The sequence below is a fragment of the Festucalex cinctus genome, chromosome 3 (assembly GCF_051991245.1).
Source record: "Festucalex cinctus isolate MCC-2025b chromosome 3, RoL_Fcin_1.0, whole genome shotgun sequence".
Classification (NCBI taxonomy): domain Eukaryota; kingdom Metazoa; phylum Chordata; class Actinopteri; order Syngnathiformes; family Syngnathidae; genus Festucalex; species Festucalex cinctus.
In genome coordinates this window covers 16,792,733-16,810,476 of record NC_135413.1, presented here as the reverse complement: position 1 = coordinate 16,810,476, position 17,744 = coordinate 16,792,733, and the positions used below count along the sequence as shown (strand labels likewise).

Sequence of the window (17,744 nt, the reverse complement as noted above, 5' to 3'; positions counted from 1 at the left end):
TCCAAAACATCTCCTCTTCTTGCAACCCCCTGTAGGGAAAATGACAGAGTTGTCATGGTCAATGCTGTGTCCATGGATAATGTGGAGCACGCCTATGCAGTCCAGCAACTTCGAAAAAGTGGGAAAATTGCCAAAATTGTGAGTTAAATTCTGTTATTCAGTCTTTTCAGTCTTGTTATTCAGTCATTCAAAAATAGAAAGTGAAAGTCCCCTGAGTTGACTTAGATCAATGCAATTGATTTATCTCTCTGTAACCAATTCTTCCTAACATCTTATTTACAATGAGCAGACAATCAGGCGGAAGAGGAAGGTTCACGTCCCCATGGGTCGCCTCGGGGAACGGGAAACGATGTCGGAGCATGACGAGGAAGAGGACAGCTACGACGAAGAGATCTACGAGACGCGGAGCGGGCGTAGCGGCGCGTACAGCGGCATGGGCGGAGCCATGGGTAGGCGCAGCGGTCGGAGCTGCGGGCGAAGGGACCGGGAACGTGAACGCAGTGGCTCGCGGGAGAGAAGTCTCTCGCCGCGGTCGGATCGCCGCTCACACAACCTGCCTCCTCGTCCCGCCAAGGTCACGTTGGTCAAATCACGCAAGAATGAAGGTGAGGCTCACAAAGTCGGGGATCGAAGAGCGAAAAATAAGTTAATCCAGGAAAATCACCTCCAACTTTATTTCCCTCTCTGGGTCAGATTTAAAATCTCCCAAGTCAATTTTGGTTAACTTCCAAGGAACACAAAACTTGCCAGCCACAGCAGAATCCAAGTTACTCAAATAAATCTTAGTAAAAAGAGAAGAGGAATTAATCTTCTTTAATCTTCACTATTAATCCTGGAGGAAGCGGCGTCCGAGCGTGGTCTGCGCCGTGCGGTCCTGTCAATTCTATGCTAACCTTGTCTTTGTTGTTGTCGTTCACCAAGCAGAATATGGCCTGCGCTTGGCCAGCCACATCTTCGTCAAGGACATCTCCCCCGAGAGCCTCGCAGCCAGAGATGGAAACATCCAGGAGGGGGATGTTGTACTGAAGGTGAGGGAGGCTGCTGTGGCAAACATCAAACCATGTAAAAAATGTATGAAGCGGCTGATTATGTTGCACGATGTTCTTTTTGTCATGCTTAAATGTTGAAATAAGGAGTGGTAAAGTAGTGGAATTGAAAAGTCAAAGACACTTTGTGTGTTTTTTTTACTGCTGTTTTGTGCTGTCAAATGTTACATAACAGCACTTGCAGATGCAGGCCGGTGCCTTTCCAGAATCTCCACTGTTTTTGCACGGCACATAAAATAGCAGTATGTGCGTAACAGGTATTTTATTTTAACTGTAACTGCTCTGAATCAATTATGCAGTCAACTCTGTTCTTTCTTTTAATGTCAGAATGAAGGGGATTTTTTTTTCCTTTTTCAAATCTATGCAACCTTGAGCATACTTCACTATACACTCTCCATCACATCATCATCACTCTGTCTGCATGCACAATAAAGAGATCAAAAATAAGATCTGTAAAAACAAAAAAAAACATACAGTGCAATTTTACAGCAATTTAAGATGTGCTTCTCTGAGACTGTCAGTCAGGACAAAGATATAACGGTGCTACAGTTCTTTTCTTGGATCTCACTGGCTTGTGGTCCTAAAGAGGTCTCTGGGTTGCTTCTCAACACTTTCAATTTGATTTTGCTCTAATAAGGATGGCCATTGTTGCTGTTGATCTGCATCCAATCACGATCATTAACTATGGTTGGTACTAAAGTGACAAACTAACAGTGTGTTTTTAAAAATATCTGGCTGTTGCAGGGAAAGCGTTGTCATGTTATAGATAACAATCTATCCCCTGTTTCTCGTAGATCAATGGCACAGTGACCGAGAACCTCTCCTTGATCGATGCCAAGAAGCTGATAGAAAGGTCAAAGGGCAAGCTAAAAATGGTTGTTCAGAGGGATGATAGGGCGACCCTGCTAAACATCCCTGACCTCGATGACAGCATCCCTTCAGCCAATGCCTCCGACAGAGACGGTGAGATTGCTGTCAAGTGTTAACCGCTCGCTGGCTGCGGGTGCTTAGCAGTGGCGTGTGTGTGTGTGTGCACGTGATCAGACATTTCAGATATCCATTCTTTGGCATCCGACCATTCCAATCGATCGCACGACAGACTTCGTAGCAGTCGCTCCCGCTCTCCAGACAGAAGATCGGAACCCTCAGACCACTCCAGACATTCGCCACCTCAAATCAGCAATGGCAGGTGAAGACCAGCAGTCCATAAAAACATGCGTAATGAGTAAACAAATAATTTGTTTAATGGAATCATTGAATTTTTGTATCACTATAGTAATCTTACGTACTTTTTTTTTTTTTTTTTTTTTTTTCCTCCATACAGAACAATAATGACTTACTAAAAATTTAAATTGTGCAGAAGGAAATTTAAAATAAAATGAAAACCCACCCTTAACTGTAATCTAGCAAGAGTTCTAAGTGCCAAAGGTCTATGAAGGAAGGATTGATAAACTTCTGTTTTCCTTTTTTTGTTTTATCTAACACAACAAATAAGTTGCTACTCTGTAACACAGTCTCACAACAATAATACTTGATGAGCTTTTGGAACTTATGTTTCCTGGCTGAGTTTTTTTTTTTTTTTTTTTTTTTTTTAACAATTTACCTTTCTTATAAATTTGCATCACATTTGTAAAACATCAGTACTTTAACAGCAATATATGAAAGTGGCATTTTCATAAAAATGTTTCTTTTTTTTCCCTTTTGTTGCCAGTTGGAGAATACCGTAAGTTCATGGTTCATGTAAAATGTGATCAATTAATTATAGAACCAGTAATATTAAGTGTGATAGAGTAGTAGCAATTTAAAGCACAGAGTCAGAGAAGTAGAAGTAGAAAATTAGAAATGCTGACTTTTACCATAATGCAGATTTGTACTTTAGTGCAACACAAGCTCTATTTTGTGTCTATTTTGTGTGCAGTATTTTGGCAGAGACACTTTACAATAAAGTTACATACTTCTAGGGCTGTCTATCGCTGAAGTGATCACAAGTTTAAACAAAAAAAAAATTATAAAAAAGAGATTGCTGAAACAGTTATTCTAGATTACTGCTGTTTCTAGTGGGAAATGTTTTGCACCATTGCCCTGTATTTTTTTGTAAGCACTAATGTTGGACTGATAAGTGAAGTCAGTAATGTTGCTGGATAAACGCCTATAAATGCAGCTTCCAGCAATTCCATAAACAAGATGGCATGTTATGACTCAATTTTATTGCGTTGTGTGCAATCTTTGCAACTGTTTATTTGAACCTGATGGTGACATTTTTCATAAATTGATATTTTTAGGGGTGTCACGATTCGCCAACTCCACGATTCGATTTAAATTTCGATTTTGGGGTCACGATTCGATTTTTTTTTCGATTTTTTTTTTTTTTTTTTTTTCCGCTCCCCCACTTTATAACACAGAGGCATATGCTTCTGTAGGCTAAGGCTAGTCTATGATCATTGGTTCTATTCATTGTACAGTAAATCTTATTTCAAAAGATCGGCTACATATAGGTGATGCAATTTCCATATTATTTTTGTGTAAATTTATGTAATATATGATAATTGACATTAGGCAGGAATGATCAAATTCAAAGAATTTATTTACAATATAAAGTTAACCGTCTTGTTCTTACTGAAGTGTAAAATAAATAAAAAATAAAAAAACAAAAACAAAAAGTCACAGTGGGTGCCTGCCATCTATTGACTGTTTTTGGTTACAACAGTGTGCTGTGCGTTCCTCTTAAAATAATGTGCAATGTGCAACAACAACAAAAAATATATTGTATCCAAAGTCATGGAACAAATACAGCCTGAACAAACTATATCCCAACATTTACAGTTGCTGGGCATACTGTAGCGTGGTTCAAGTACACTAATTAAATGTTTGAATCCAGCGTTTTCCAAGGCTGCAGGTCTGCTGCTATAAATAGACCTATGGATCTGGCGTTTCGCGCGAGCTGAAGTGTGTGGAAGTTTCACTGTAAATGAGGATGAAATAGTTGGTTGGACCGTTGTTTTCCCACTTCTAGTTGAATTTGATAAATCTAAATCTTTGTGATGCCTGCGTAAATGTCCCGTCATGTTTGTCGTGTTTCCCGTTGTTACAGCTGGCGGCTCGGGCCCGCCGCCGGCTCCGCTCCCCTCGTATGTATGTGTGTGTTTGTGTCGGCTGGTGCCCGTATAATGGTACTTCAGTTTGAATGCGCCAGCGCGACACTCTGATTGGAGGACTGTGCCAGCGCGACACTCCGATTGGACGACTGTGCCAGCGCGACACTCCGATTGGACGACTGTGCCAGCGCGACGCTATTGTGTATCCGTGTATTATACCCCTATTGGTTATTGTAGTTTCTCCTCCGTTCTGTCAGTTCTGTCAAATGCGGTTATTATTTGTTCACCTTCCACTTTCACTCCCTTGTCAAACCCCTGCCTGAAATTTCAATTAAAACTACTTAGATGTTAAAGTCGACCCGTGTTTATCTACTCTATATTTTCTGTTATTGTGTTACTTCCCTTCCCCTTGACGAGCCGGGCGTAACACCGTGGCCGAGTACAGTACGCGCACATAGCATATCTTGCAACTGTGGTCTTTTTATCGACAACGTGAACGTTGTCGACATAACTCACCGGGAACGCAAAATGTTTCCAAACTGGTGACGAGAGAAGCGGGAGCGGCTTGAAGCACCATTGCTGTGTCTGTCCGCGCTTGCCATCATGACTGCAGGAGAAGTCAGCTAACAAGTGCCGTTAGCTAGTAGCTGAATGGCTGCGTCTCATTTGCTTTCCTGGGAGGTGGCGGTGGCGGCGGTGGCGGCGGGCGCGGGGGGGGGCATCGAATCGTGTGTCCTCTCTTCTATTTCGATGCTCGAAATCGTGACGTAATTTCGATCGATTTCGATAAAAAATCGAAATCGTGACACCCTTAGATATTTTTGCAGTAGGCTTAGAGGCATACATTTCGACTAATCTACAGGCTATTAAGAATCTGCATGTTCACCTTGAAGAAGGGAGATAAAGATGCTCTATAAATAGAACAAATAAAAGGAAAGTTGTGACCTTCAAGACCAAGACGCTGCCTCACACTCAAGCTGTTCATTCGCCCTGTTTTTATTTTTTTCTGTCTGTTATATTATAGTGGGGCGTTCCCATGAATGTAGGTTTTAGTGTAGTCCTACACTGTTTGTTCTTTTTTTTTGTAGCAGAGAGGATGAATCCGTTGCCTCCCAGCTTTCTCTGTATTTGATGTTGAACTAAACAAATCCATCTCTTTTTGACCTCCGTCACCGAAGTCGAGATGAGGAGCGGCTATCAAAAGCGGCTTCAACACCAGCAAAGCTTTCCGAGGAAATTCCTCTGCCCAAGCCGAAAGAGCCGAGTCTCGCTAGAGACGAGAAGCAACTTCCGCCGCTGCCAGGTCAGACACTCAAGCCTCAGCAGTTGAACCCAATCTTTATCAATGCATTTCCTGTGTCCTATGCAACAGAACAGCCCTGTCTAAGAAATCCTGCTCTGCAGTATTTGTTTCCTGGTTTTTATTTATTTATATATTTTTAAATCCATGAATTCCAAGAAAAAGTTCAGCTTCAGACGCCTGCTGAGCCAGGCTTCTCTTGCCTGGAGCCAAGTGAAAATAAACCATGTGATCTTATTTAGTCTGACGTCTCATTCCTGCCTGCAGCGCTCTGCTTCCTGTCGGTTTGTCCTTTCTGCTCAGGACACTGTGTGCCTTCAGTATTTGTAACAATTATTGTATTGTATTATTGGTACTATTTGCAAATCAGAGCCGAAGCCAGTGTACGCCCAGCCTGGACAGCCTGACGTGGACCTGCCTGTCAGTCCATCAGATGCCCCTGTTCCAAGTGCCGCTCACGACGACAGCATCCTTCGGTACTACTCATTGTATTCAACTTTCATTGCGTCACAAATTTCGCCTCTGAAAATATAACGGTGTTCAGTTTTAATTGAGCCTAACAGGAGAGGTTTGAGTCTTAAACTATAAAGTAAATGGGACCAAAATCTTTGTGGTCATCTGTACAAGCATATGATTGTACTTCACAAGAAGCAAAGGAGGGCAGCATTTCAGTCAACAATTTTCTTGGAAAGTTGAAGAAAATACAAAGTAGGGCAGCATTACGAAATCTACTCACTATTCGCTTTTTTTTGTAGAACACAAAAATTCCATTAGTGTATCATGTCTAATAAAGTCTGACTGTTTCCTTTGTCCTGTGTCCTCAGGCCAAGCATGAAGCTGGTGAAGTTCAAAAAGGGTGAGAGTGTGGGGCTGCGGCTGGCAGGAGGGAACGATGTTGGCATCTTTGTTGCTGGAGTGCTGGAGGATAGCCCAGCTGCGAAGGAGGGCCTGGAGGAGGGTGACCAAATTCTCAGGGTACTTTTCTTTTAACCTCAAAATAAAGTGTTTCTTGAAAAATCTGGTATTTTATTGAGGGTTTTTCACTTTTCCTAATGTGAACTATAGGGAGTGCCAAGTGGCTCTGTGCAATTTTGGCTTATTAGGCATGCAGCGCAAGCTCTCCCTTTCTGTTCTTCCTCGTACACAATGCTCACTCCCAAATTCCTGTACCTCTGGGCTGGTCTCTTAGCAATAACTTGGGGAGCGCGCACACACAAAAAAAAAAAACAGTTTCCTTTCACTCTGCCATTTCCATGCAGCCATATATCTCTTTTGTTACACCTCCGTTCTTTGAGGAATGGCTGGGATTCTTACACTCCACAAAAATACCTAGGTTTCCCTAGCAATATGGAAAACAGAGATCTAAGAACCCCTAATTTGTAGATTTCTACACTTCACTATACTGCCAGCATTGAAATAAGCTTAGATGTACTTATACTTTAAGAAGAGCTAATGTTTTTTTACTTAATTTCAGGTAAACAACGTTGATTTTGCAAACATAATCCGAGAGGAGGCAGTGCTGTTCCTCTTGGATCTTCCGAAAGGTGAAGAGGTCACCATTTTGGCTCAGAAAAAGAAAGATGGTAAGTAAAGAGAATGACCAAAATTAGCTTTTCTGTAATCAGTCAAATTATTCCAGATCTGGGTCAGATTAATGCTCTCGCTGTCTTTATTTTATTTATTTTTTAGTCTATCGGCGAATCGTGGAGTCTGATGTGGGCGACTCCTTTTACATCCGCACCCACTTTGAGTACGAGAAGGAATCTCCATACGGGTTAAGCTTTAACAAGGGCGAGGTGTTCCGGGTGGTGGATACCCTCTACAATGGCAAGTTGGGTTCCTGGCTTGCTATTCGTATTGGCAAGAACCACCAGGAGGTGGAGAGGGGTATCATCCCCAACAAAAACAGGTGCTTGTCTGCTTGTCTGAGCTGCTTTTTCTAAGTCTGTGTTAGCTTTTTTTTTGCCACAAATGTGACAGTGTATGACAATTGTTACTTCAATGCATTGTAGTACTACACCACTGCCAATATTATATATTAACAACGTAATGTTAAAGTAATACTTCGGACTGTGTCAATCAAAACATTGCATTATGTTTTTTCTCGAGGATGTATCTTGAGGCAGCTCCCGTATTAGATCTCATTAGATTATGCAGGTATCTATGTTGACTTCAGCGGGAAGTTTGAGCATCCAAAAAGCGACATGCAGAATAAGTGGATCATTAGACTTCGAGTCCTGTTATTTAGTTTAGATCTGTCATTTCCTTGAAATGCTCTTGGTTGCTGGCAGTATTGAGATTAGGAGTGCCAAGTTTATGACACATCCATTACCTTGCGCGTCAAGTGCTCTCTACCTCTGTGCAATGTGTCAACAGAGCAGAGCAACTCTCCAGCGTGCAATACACACTCCCCAAAACAGCCGGCGGCGACAGGGCGGACTTCTGGAGGTTCCGTGGTCTTCGTAGCTCAAAGAGGAACCTCAGGAAGAGCCGAGAAGATCTTTCATCACAGCCAGTCCAGACAAAGTTCCCGGCATATGAGAGGGTTGTATTGAGAGAAGGTGAAAAATCTGACTGAGCACATTACTATATGTAAATATATCTGTATGGGAATTGTACAATTTTATTTCTTATGTATGGCTATAGCTGGTTTCTTAAGACCTGTTGTGACATTTGGACCTATTGCCGATGTCGCACGTGAAAAACTCTCCAGAGAAGAGCCAGATCTTTTTGAGCTTGCAAGTAAGTTTACAAATCATGTTTTGAACATCAGTACAACATAAACAAGGTGTGAACTATGTTTACATTTCGTGCATTGTTGATATTATTTTCCAGAGAGTGAGCCCAGAGATGCAGGAACAGACCAGCGGAGTTCAGGAATCATCCGTCTTCACACCATCAAACAAATCATAGATAGAGTGAGCTCCATCTCCTTTTTGTTTTTTGTTTTTTATTTTATTTTAATATAAATCTTATATCCACTATATCCACAACTTAATCACCCCAACTCACCTTCTCTTCATCTGTTCTCTCATCAAGGACAAACACGCTGTGCTGGACATCACCCCGAATGCTGTGGACAGGCTGAACTATGCTCAGTGGTACCCAATCGTAGTCTTCCTAAATCCCGACAACAAGCAGGGTGTGAAGAACATGAGGACAAGGCTGTGTCCAGAGTCCAGGAAAAGTGCCAGGAAGCTGTATGAACGAGCCATCAAACTGAGGAAGAATAATCATCACCTGTTCACCAGTGAGTGTCCACAGAATATTAAAGGGCACTAAAAAGCTGAGTTATTTCCTTTACCTTAATTACCCCAAATTCTCTTTTATAGCCACCATTAACTTGAACAACATGAATGACGGTTGGTACGGCGCTCTTAAAGAGACAATCCAGCAGCAGCAGAACCAGCTTGTGTGGGTGTCTGAGGGAAAGGTGAGCGTGGATTTTGGAAGTCTGTCACGGCTACAATGCAGCGGTGAGTCGTCAGCGCAAGGGTAAATCCTTTCTCCTTAGGCTGATGGCACCACGGAAGATGACTTGGACATCCACGACGACCGTCTGTCCTACCTGTCAGCGCCAGGTAGCGAGTACTCCATGTACAGCACGGACAGCCGCCACACATCCGACTACGAGGACACGGACACGGAGGGCGGAGCATACACGGACCAGGAGCTGGACGAGACCTTGAATGACGAGGTGGGTCTGCCCACGGAGCCCGCCATCACGCGCTCTTCCGAACCTGTCAGGGAAGACCCACCCGTCATTCAGGACACCCCTGGTTACCCCGGATACCAGCACCCAGTGCCGCCCGACTCAGCTAATCGTGTCGACCCCACCGGCTTCAAGATGCCATCTCCGCAGCAGGTAATGTTCCTAACTCTTTAAACCACTGCTGTGGATAGACATACTGGATGTAACTCTTAACTCGTTATTAACACCTTTTGTCGTCTCTGTTGTTGGCTAAAGGCCATGTCCACACAAATATGTTTTTTTCGATGCACGTTGGTTTCTTCACCTCATGCAAACTGTCATTGAAAGCACATTCTCAAATTGTTTTTTTTAATTATTTGTTAGCCTAATATTGTATGTTCTTGATCATCTATTATCTTCTGGTTTCTTACGGTGTGCAACATAAATGAGTACACTTTCTTTGAATATAAGCTTTTTATTTATTTATTTATTTTATTTTATTTTTTAAAGAGTAACTGTTTGAATATGATTATTAGCGATAGACCAGGCCGATTATCGGCGCCAATATTGGGCATTTTGACGAATATCGATATCGGCCCTTTTTTTTTTCTTTTTCTTAAACAATTTTTTGTAAAAACAATTTTAAATCTCAGGGAACTATTTATTTAAAATTTCAGTTAACTATAAGAGATGCTGTTGACCCTTAGAACCTTACATTAAAACAAAGAAATGTGTAGGTTTAAGATTTCAGGCATTTTGGAAAATAAATATTTACTTTAGAAAACTATAATGAAGAAACCTATGCTATTTACTTGTTTATGTTTCCATTTAACTTTTTAAGACTTACTAATAACCTTGGGAGCTCCCTGAACATTTTGTTATAAATTTAAAAGGATGTATATTGTTTAAGGAAAAAAAAAAAAAACTTCTACATTTTGAAATTTAACTAAACTTAAAAAAATATACGCCAATATGCCCCTACCACCCCACCCCACCCCCCCTTTTTTTTTTTTTTATGAAAAATGAATATTGGCTCCAAATATCAGTTATTGGCTCGTTCACTACTAATAATTGGCATCTGTATTGTCCCTGAAAAAAGAATATCTCTAATCACGCCCATCCATATTCAAAACATCTGTCTAAGTGTGGACATAGCCTAAGTATTTAACATGATTCAGAAGCTACTGGTATATTGTCTGATCAAAGCAGACATTTGCAAGAGCCTCGTCTGGCTCATTCGGTGTGAGGAGAAATATCAAGGTGTCGGGTTGAGCTTTTACTTTGTGTGGACCTTAGCAAGCCGTGTTTGTAAATGTCTTTTAACAATATTCACAGCAAGAGGAGGCTTCTCTGCCCATGCTCTCCTTGCCTGCAGCGGTGGTAGCGCCCCCTGCTGTTGAGCAGCCTGTACAGCTAGAGGGTTTGCACCTCCAAGAGCCACTGGCTGCAGCCACAGCTCCCCAGGCTGACTCACTTAGCAGCCCCAGTCCTGCCCCTGAGCTTTTTCAGCCCCCACCACCACCACCACATGAACCCCACCCGTCTGGACCACCTGGTCCAGAACCAAAGGTACCCGCTGTCTTCACCGCCCACTTGGACCGGGCCTGGGCCACAGTCTGCCGTTTTAACTGCCTGTCTTCTCGCACATGCTTTCCACTCGCTCTCTGCATGAAATTGCCCACACTGTGTGCCTCACTGAGCCCACTGTGTGCCTCTGGCTCCCAGAGAATGTGTGACATACTCGTCCACATGTACAATGGTGAGACCTGGGAGTCCAGAAGGACTGGTAAATCTGAGTCTTTGACCAGGGTGAAGACCATCCACAACCAGCCCTAACTGTTGCCTTTTACTTCCTTTGCATGGCTCCAAAATATTTTTTTGTTTGTTTGTTTGGGTTCCTTTTAGCTTTAACTCTCTTCTGTAGATTAAAAACGAGTATTTAGAGTGGCATTATTGTAGATGTGTTGTGTTGTAGTGCCAGTAGTTTGACGTTGCATTAGATCCAAACTGAATGTTGGTTGCATGATGAAAGCTAACCTGCAGACAGTACTCTCGATAATGATTTCCACCAAACAATTCTTCCTCAGCACACTGCATTATGTTGATGTTCACATGCTTAGTACTGAGCAGATGATAATAAATGAACCTTCTCCCATAGGAAGTGCTGTAATATAACTTGCTGTCTACAGGCTACACATCATATGTTTGAGATGAGGCCTTTCAGAAATGCTATTGTTTTTATTTAAAAAACATAAAATAAATCTAATATGGATGATCATTCTTGAAAGGCATCTTGTCAAACGGGCATTCAGAACTATTTTTTTAAATAAAAAAAAATGTTTGCTTGTGTTATTTGCACTCTGACAAATTTCCTTATGTAATTTGGAAAGTCTTCTTACTCTTACTGTATGCTCAATTTTGAAATATTCTGCTGTTTTTTTTTGTTGTTGTTTATTTTTTATTTGCCATTGGAGATACATTTCCCTGATATTCTGTCTTGAAACATGATGATGGTGAAAAGTGTAGTATCATCACAACAACATCCATATTGTCTCTTCCCAGATGTACAAGAAAGACCTGTACAATATGGAGGAACCTGTGCGAATGAACCACGGCCTGAAGCAGTCCATGAGCTACAGTCACCAGCCGCCGTACCAGGACAAGCAGCCATACCGAGAATATGATCACCCGCCTTACGGTTACGATGGGGGCGGCTACGCGGAACCAAAGTCTCACAACGCTGACTCTCACATGCACTACGACGACCGTGTGCCTCATTACAACGAACAGTGGTCCCCCTACGACCAGCAGACCTCGCCCTCGCAGCCCCCGGGTTACCAGCAAGCCATCGGCTACAACCCCCGCTCACCATACGAGGACGGGCCGGGGAGGGACTACAGCCCGCCTCAGCCTCGATTTGAAGATCCCCTTCCCGTGGGATACGACGGCAGAGCGCGCCACGCGAAACCTGGGCCGATTCGTTACGATGAACCGCCTCCGCCGCCGCCCCCTGCAAGCTACGACGCACGTTCTCCTTATGAGGCAGACCCTCACGGCTTTCCCGTGAACTCGCCTCGTTCTCCAGAACCTCCAAAGCAGTACTACGGCGACTCCGGTTTAAGGCCCTCCTACATTCCCGGTCCACACCGGGGCTTCAAGGCAGGGATGCACGAGCCTGTGATGAACTGTGAGCCACCAATTCTCCCTCCTAAAACAGAGACCCTCGTGTCCCCTGGTGAACCAGCAGTCACTCCTGGATCCAAACCTTTGGCACCCCTCCAACGGGAAGACCTGGATGAGGACCCGGCCATGAAACCACAGTCGGTCCTCAACAGAGTGAAGATGTTTGAAAATAAACGGTCCGTTTCCATGGACAGGGCGAAGGAAGGAGAATCATCAGTTCTCAGGGTACTTTGCTCTTCAATTATGTAGAAGTGAGAATGTGTGCTGTTCTTTTCTCTCATGAAGGAGCAGTATTCCCAAAACTTAAAAGCCGTTTGCCTAATTGTGTCCTCTCTTTCTCTTTCAGCCAGCAGATGTTCCCAAACCTTCAAGTGCACCTGGTCCGGTGCTCAAGGCAAATTCACTCAGCAACCTTGAGCAGGAAAGGTCCACCTACAGGTATGTTGTGGTTATTACAGCACCCTCAGGCGACAGCAAAAGTGAATTTTCTGACACCTGCTTTGCAATGCATTCATTTGTTTGAGCTCCATCTAGTGGAGGCCAGTTGTTTTGCAGCAGAACAAATTTTAGGTGTGACTGGTATAATGGATCTTATTCATTTTATATACACACACACATATATATATATATATATATATATATATATATATATATATATATATATATATATATATATATATATATATATATATATATATATATATATATATATATATATATATATATATATATATATATATATGTATATATATGTATATATATGTATATATATATATATATATATATATATATATATATATATATATATGTATATGTATATGTATGTATGTATATATATGCTGTACAAAAAGTGATGCCTTATTCTTGTTTGCTTCATCGTTAGGGCCCCTGAGCCACAGAGGCCTCACACCAAACCTCTTGATGATGTAATGCGTACGAATCACTATGACCTGGATGAGGATGAGGAGTACTACCGGAAGCAGTTGTCCTACTTTGATCGTCGCAGCTTTGACAGCAAAGCCATGGGCCAACCCAATCCTGGCATCAGTCGCTTCCACGATCTGGCCAAACCAACTCAACTGTCGTACCCATACAACAGGTAGAAGCACGCACGTTCGTCACCACTGCAAAAAAAAAAAAAAAAAAAATCCCTGCTTTCCTTTTGCCTTTCAGCAACAATCACCAGTGTTTTTATTTATTCTTCATCCCCTTTTATGTTCACCTAAATTTAGAGTGGAGTCTGTTGAGAAAGTGAGTCCGGGGGACAAACGATATGATCCCCTACCTCAAATTAGCCCCTCTTCTCAGTACGGACTCCCCAGTTCTGCCATCCCACCCAATACACTGCCCAAACTCAGCCCGGCTGATGGTAAGATCTCTATTTACCTGCTAGAATATTCACGATTTGTCATATTTTGTTAGCATTATTATGCAACAGCATGTGTTGACTTGAGGTCAGCTGCTCAAGATTATCTTCGACACACTTGAAAGCTTCACTTATTTATTTTCTTCAAATGGAGATATAGTTTGTTCATAAGTACATCAGGCAATGTATGTTTATATATGTTTAATAGATTCCACCTCACACACACCTCCTTTCAAGAGGGGGGAGTAACAATGAACAATTGAAATGAGGTGGTTGCGGAAGTGTGCACACCCTGCTATCAACTGGGATGTGGCAGTGTGAAAAATGGGAATGCAATTCGGGTGAAATGGGAGTCAGCGTGCACCTGCCACCATGAAAGTTGCTTTTGAATGACCCAGAATCAATTTCAGATATTCTCAAAGGTATTTTCCATAACAAAATCATGAAAAAAACAATTGAGTCCTAAATTGCATGACTTATTCTACTGCTCACGCTGCTTTTTTCACACGAAATGTTCCATTTGTGCTATTTAAATTATGTTTTTAGGATAAGTGGCACTAGTATTTTTGACATGATGACTTGGAGAACCCCTCAAGAATTTTGCTCGTACAAACTTATCAGTGGCTATTTTTAATTATTATTTATAATTTGAAAGTGTTCTTTTGACCAGATTTTCGACAGTCGATGTCGCACAAACGCATTACAAAAACGCCAGATTTTCAGACACAAAATGCTCAATTTCTCCAGATCCCATCATCCGATTTAATAGAATGTTATAATACAAATGTCTATGAATTCTAAATTATCGGGAATATATAATTAATTATACTTGGGTGCAATTCTGTGATTGTTCCATTTTGTCCAGTGAACTCCATACCCGAGCCACTGAGCTCCCCCAATCCCAAACCTGACCTGGCAGCTCTCAGACCCGTTAGCAGGGATGAATCCGCGCCGATGGGCTATCTGCCCCCACGGGCCCTTCCCGACAAGTCCCCGGTCAACGGCACGGACACCGCTCCCCCGAAGACCATCGGTGCTCCCGTTCCCACCGGTTACAGCCGCTACGTCCCCAAGCCGTATACCAGCTCGGCACGACCGTTCGAGCGCAAGTTCGAGAGCCCCAAGTTCAACCACAACCTGCTACCCAATGACACACAGGTGAAGACGGAGCTCCTAGGCAAGCTGAGCAATAGCGCGGGAAAGCTGCAACTCTCACCTCAGCCTCCGGACCATGACAGCGGTTTGGACACCTTCACTCGCACCATGGACAACAGGCCCAAATACCAGCACAATAACATCAACGCCATCCCCAAAGCCATTCCTGTAAGGTAATGTCACTCCCGTCTCTTTTCACAATGAGGTCACTGTGCTGCTCTTATTGTGTATTGTTCCGCCCTGATTGATGACTCTGATCTCCGGTGCAGCCCCGGCGCACTGGACGATGACGACGAGGATGAAGGGCACACGGTGGTGGCCACCGCCCGAGGCGTCTTTAACTGCAACGGAGGGGTCCTAAGCTCCATCGAGACGGGCGTCAGCATCATCATCCCCCAGGGCGCCATCCCGGAGAATGTGGAGCAGGAGATCTACTTCAAGGTGTGCCGCGACAACAGCATCCTGCCCCCCCTCGACAAGGAGAAAGGTCAGTCTTGTGTGCAAGTTTTCTGACCCAATAGGAAGTTTAGCTGGGAGTAAAATCATTGGCTAGTATGCAAGCTGCATTGCACACCAGCAAGATTGCGCCCCTCAGTTTTGTGTATTTCATTTCGATCACACTTTAGGGACAATTCTCCTTTTCAACAATGTTTTTCTTCATGTCAATGCTAAAGCCTTGCTAATAGGCCACACTGTTCCTCGTCAGTGCTGGACTCGTCTATTTCCAGCTGATACGGTAAATGCCCATTTTCGTCACTATAGAGGAGCTGCAACACTTCCGCAGAGGATACATCGGATCTCACTCAATCTAAGCTAGCAGTTGGAATCTTCTAGATGATCGATCCTTGCACCTCGTTTCGCAATGAAGACAATTATATGGCGGCATGAGATGAACATGAGATGAACTTATTTGTTCAATTTGAGGCGCTTCTTGTTGATTTTGGTGCACTTCTGGTCGCTTCTTGTTTAATTTGGAGCACTTTCTGTTGATTTTGGTGCACTTTCAGGTCACTTCCTGTTAAATTTGGGTCACTTCCTGTTTATTTATTTATTTATTTTTTTGTGCTGTAAGACGTACAAACATGGCAACAATCAAACATTTTCAATACAAAACAACAATAACTGCCTTGAGAACAGTAGTTTACAAAGAAAAAATTACAAAGAATCAAACATGGAATGCACACATACAATTGTAAATTACATACACAAAAGAAAAATTAAATAAAACCTAAATGACATTACAGAAATTAAATCAGGACATTCAACTCAACACGAGGTAATTTCTTCAAAATATTATATATAATTTGTACTTTAGGTCTTTAAATCAATTGTAAAGATTTAATATACATGCTAAATTGGGGCACTTCCTGTTGATTTTGGTGCACTTTCGGTTCACTTCCTGTTTTATTGGGGGCACGGGGTACTTCGTGTTGATTTTGCTGCATTTCCGAGTCACTTCCTGTTTAATTTGGGGCACTTCCGGTTTATTTTTGGTGCACTTTCGGTTCACTTCCTGTTTAATTTGGGGCACGTCGGGGTCACTTCCCTTGGTTTTGTGGCATTTCATATATTGTGTAGGTCTTGAGATGACCAACAGAGCACACAACAAACACCACGCAAATGTACGTGTACTCCAAAATGTGTCATTTCTGGAATCTGAATGTCGATGCAATGTCCACGCAGGAGAAACGCTGCTAAGTCCGCTGGTGATGTGCGGCCCTCACGGACTCAAGTTCCTGAAGCCGGTGGAGCTGCGCTTACCTCACTGTGCGTCTATGACCCCTGATGGTTGGTCTTTTGCTCTAAAATCCTCCGACTCCTCGTCGGGTACGCTGTCCTCTCTCTCTCTGTCCTTGTTGAGTCTGAAGGCTTAAGGATGTGCATGATTGTAGAGGAGAGTTTGTTCACCTTCATTTCCACATTCGTTATTCCTTCACCATTGGACAGGTTACTTTATTTTTTTATTTCCTAATTTTCATGAAAAAAAATGTTCATGAAAGTTTTTATCATTGATTGGTATACTTGCCAAGTTGCCATTGTAGCGAGGGAACACTATACTAGCACGTACGACATTTAGCATTGGGCCTTTGACTGGCTCCTCTCCCTGTCACTTTCACAGCCCAGGTGATTATTCTGCTTCATCAAGCAATCCTCGCTTCCTCAAGTACAATCATAAAATAGATTTTTTAAGGACTGTCATTATTTCTTCTTCTTTTACATTTGTTGTTAAGTTTGAGACATTCATACCAGCAACTCAAAAGTACACCACATCTTTTTTTATTTCATCTCATTGTTTAATTTCCCCATATGCATACGTGAAATGCAGTTTGGCTTGGGAAGTAAATGCTTTCCAAGTTCATGTAAGAATATTCCTTTAAACGTCCTGTTAATTTGTGGCACAAATTGACCTGTTTGGAAAATCTAAGGGGGAGATTATGTTGAACTTTGTCTGCTGGCCTCTGTTTTTTATTTTATTTTATTTTTACAGTATTAATAACATTGAATTGTGTTATGTAATATGATTAAACATTAGGAAGGGTCACATTGACCCACAAACACAACAGGAGGGTTAAATCAGCCAGAGGGAACATTTTTAGTGTTGGTTCATTTTTATCGTCGATTCCTTCTCAGCCTTTAATAAAGTAAAAAATACAATAAGATAATGGAAAAAATATTTATAATGCATTATGAGCATTTGTAGTGTATACTTTTGAGGGCTTTTAATAACATTTGAGGTTTTATTTGCTTTGGCTTCAAAGTTCTCAAACTGGGGTCCACCAACTTATAAAGATTAGGTTATACATTTTCTTGAAAAAAATACAGCTTTTTCCTCATGAAATTCCTTAAAAAAATAAATAAGCCAACTTTTAATTCATATGACATTTTAGGATAAATGATTATGAGGGAG

The 17,744-nt window shown here is 42.2% G+C and overlaps 1 protein-coding gene across 14 annotated transcripts in view; it reads left to right on the top strand.

Moving 5' to 3' along the window:
• Positions 1–17,744, top strand: part of tjp1b (tight junction protein 1b) — a 112,893-nt gene that overhangs the window by 90,879 nt on the left and 4,270 nt on the right. For 6 of the 14 annotated variants that reach the window (XM_077516177.1, XM_077516189.1, XM_077516184.1 and 3 more), the window contains 25 exons: positions 36–138; positions 290–605; positions 922–1,028; positions 1,841–2,009; positions 2,091–2,235; positions 2,758–2,769; positions 5,320–5,444; positions 5,812–5,917; positions 6,266–6,416; positions 6,916–7,024; positions 7,131–7,350; positions 7,818–8,002; positions 8,088–8,183; positions 8,277–8,359; positions 8,481–8,691; positions 8,774–8,874; positions 8,956–9,306; positions 10,468–10,701; positions 11,695–12,540; positions 12,662–12,753; positions 13,199–13,414; positions 13,548–13,684; positions 14,547–15,009; positions 15,106–15,323; positions 16,520–16,663. In XM_077516177.1, the coding sequence (XP_077372303.1) occupies positions 36–138; positions 290–605; positions 922–1,028; positions 1,841–2,009; positions 2,091–2,235; positions 2,758–2,769; positions 5,320–5,444; positions 5,812–5,917; positions 6,266–6,416; positions 6,916–7,024; positions 7,131–7,350; positions 7,818–8,002; positions 8,088–8,183; positions 8,277–8,359; positions 8,481–8,691; positions 8,774–8,874; positions 8,956–9,306; positions 10,468–10,701; positions 11,695–12,540; positions 12,662–12,753; positions 13,199–13,414; positions 13,548–13,684; positions 14,547–15,009; positions 15,106–15,323; positions 16,520–16,663 (4,940 nt within the window). The remainder of the gene's footprint in view (positions 1–35; positions 139–289; positions 606–921; positions 1,029–1,840; positions 2,010–2,090; positions 2,236–2,757; positions 2,770–5,319; positions 5,445–5,811; positions 5,918–6,265; positions 6,417–6,915; positions 7,025–7,130; positions 7,351–7,817; positions 8,003–8,087; positions 8,184–8,276; positions 8,360–8,480; positions 8,692–8,773; positions 8,875–8,955; positions 9,307–10,467; positions 10,702–11,694; positions 12,541–12,661; positions 12,754–13,198; positions 13,415–13,547; positions 13,685–14,546; positions 15,010–15,105; positions 15,324–16,519; positions 16,664–17,744) is intronic. The other 8 variants (XM_077516191.1, XM_077516178.1, XM_077516181.1 and 5 more) reach the window with 8 other exon arrangements.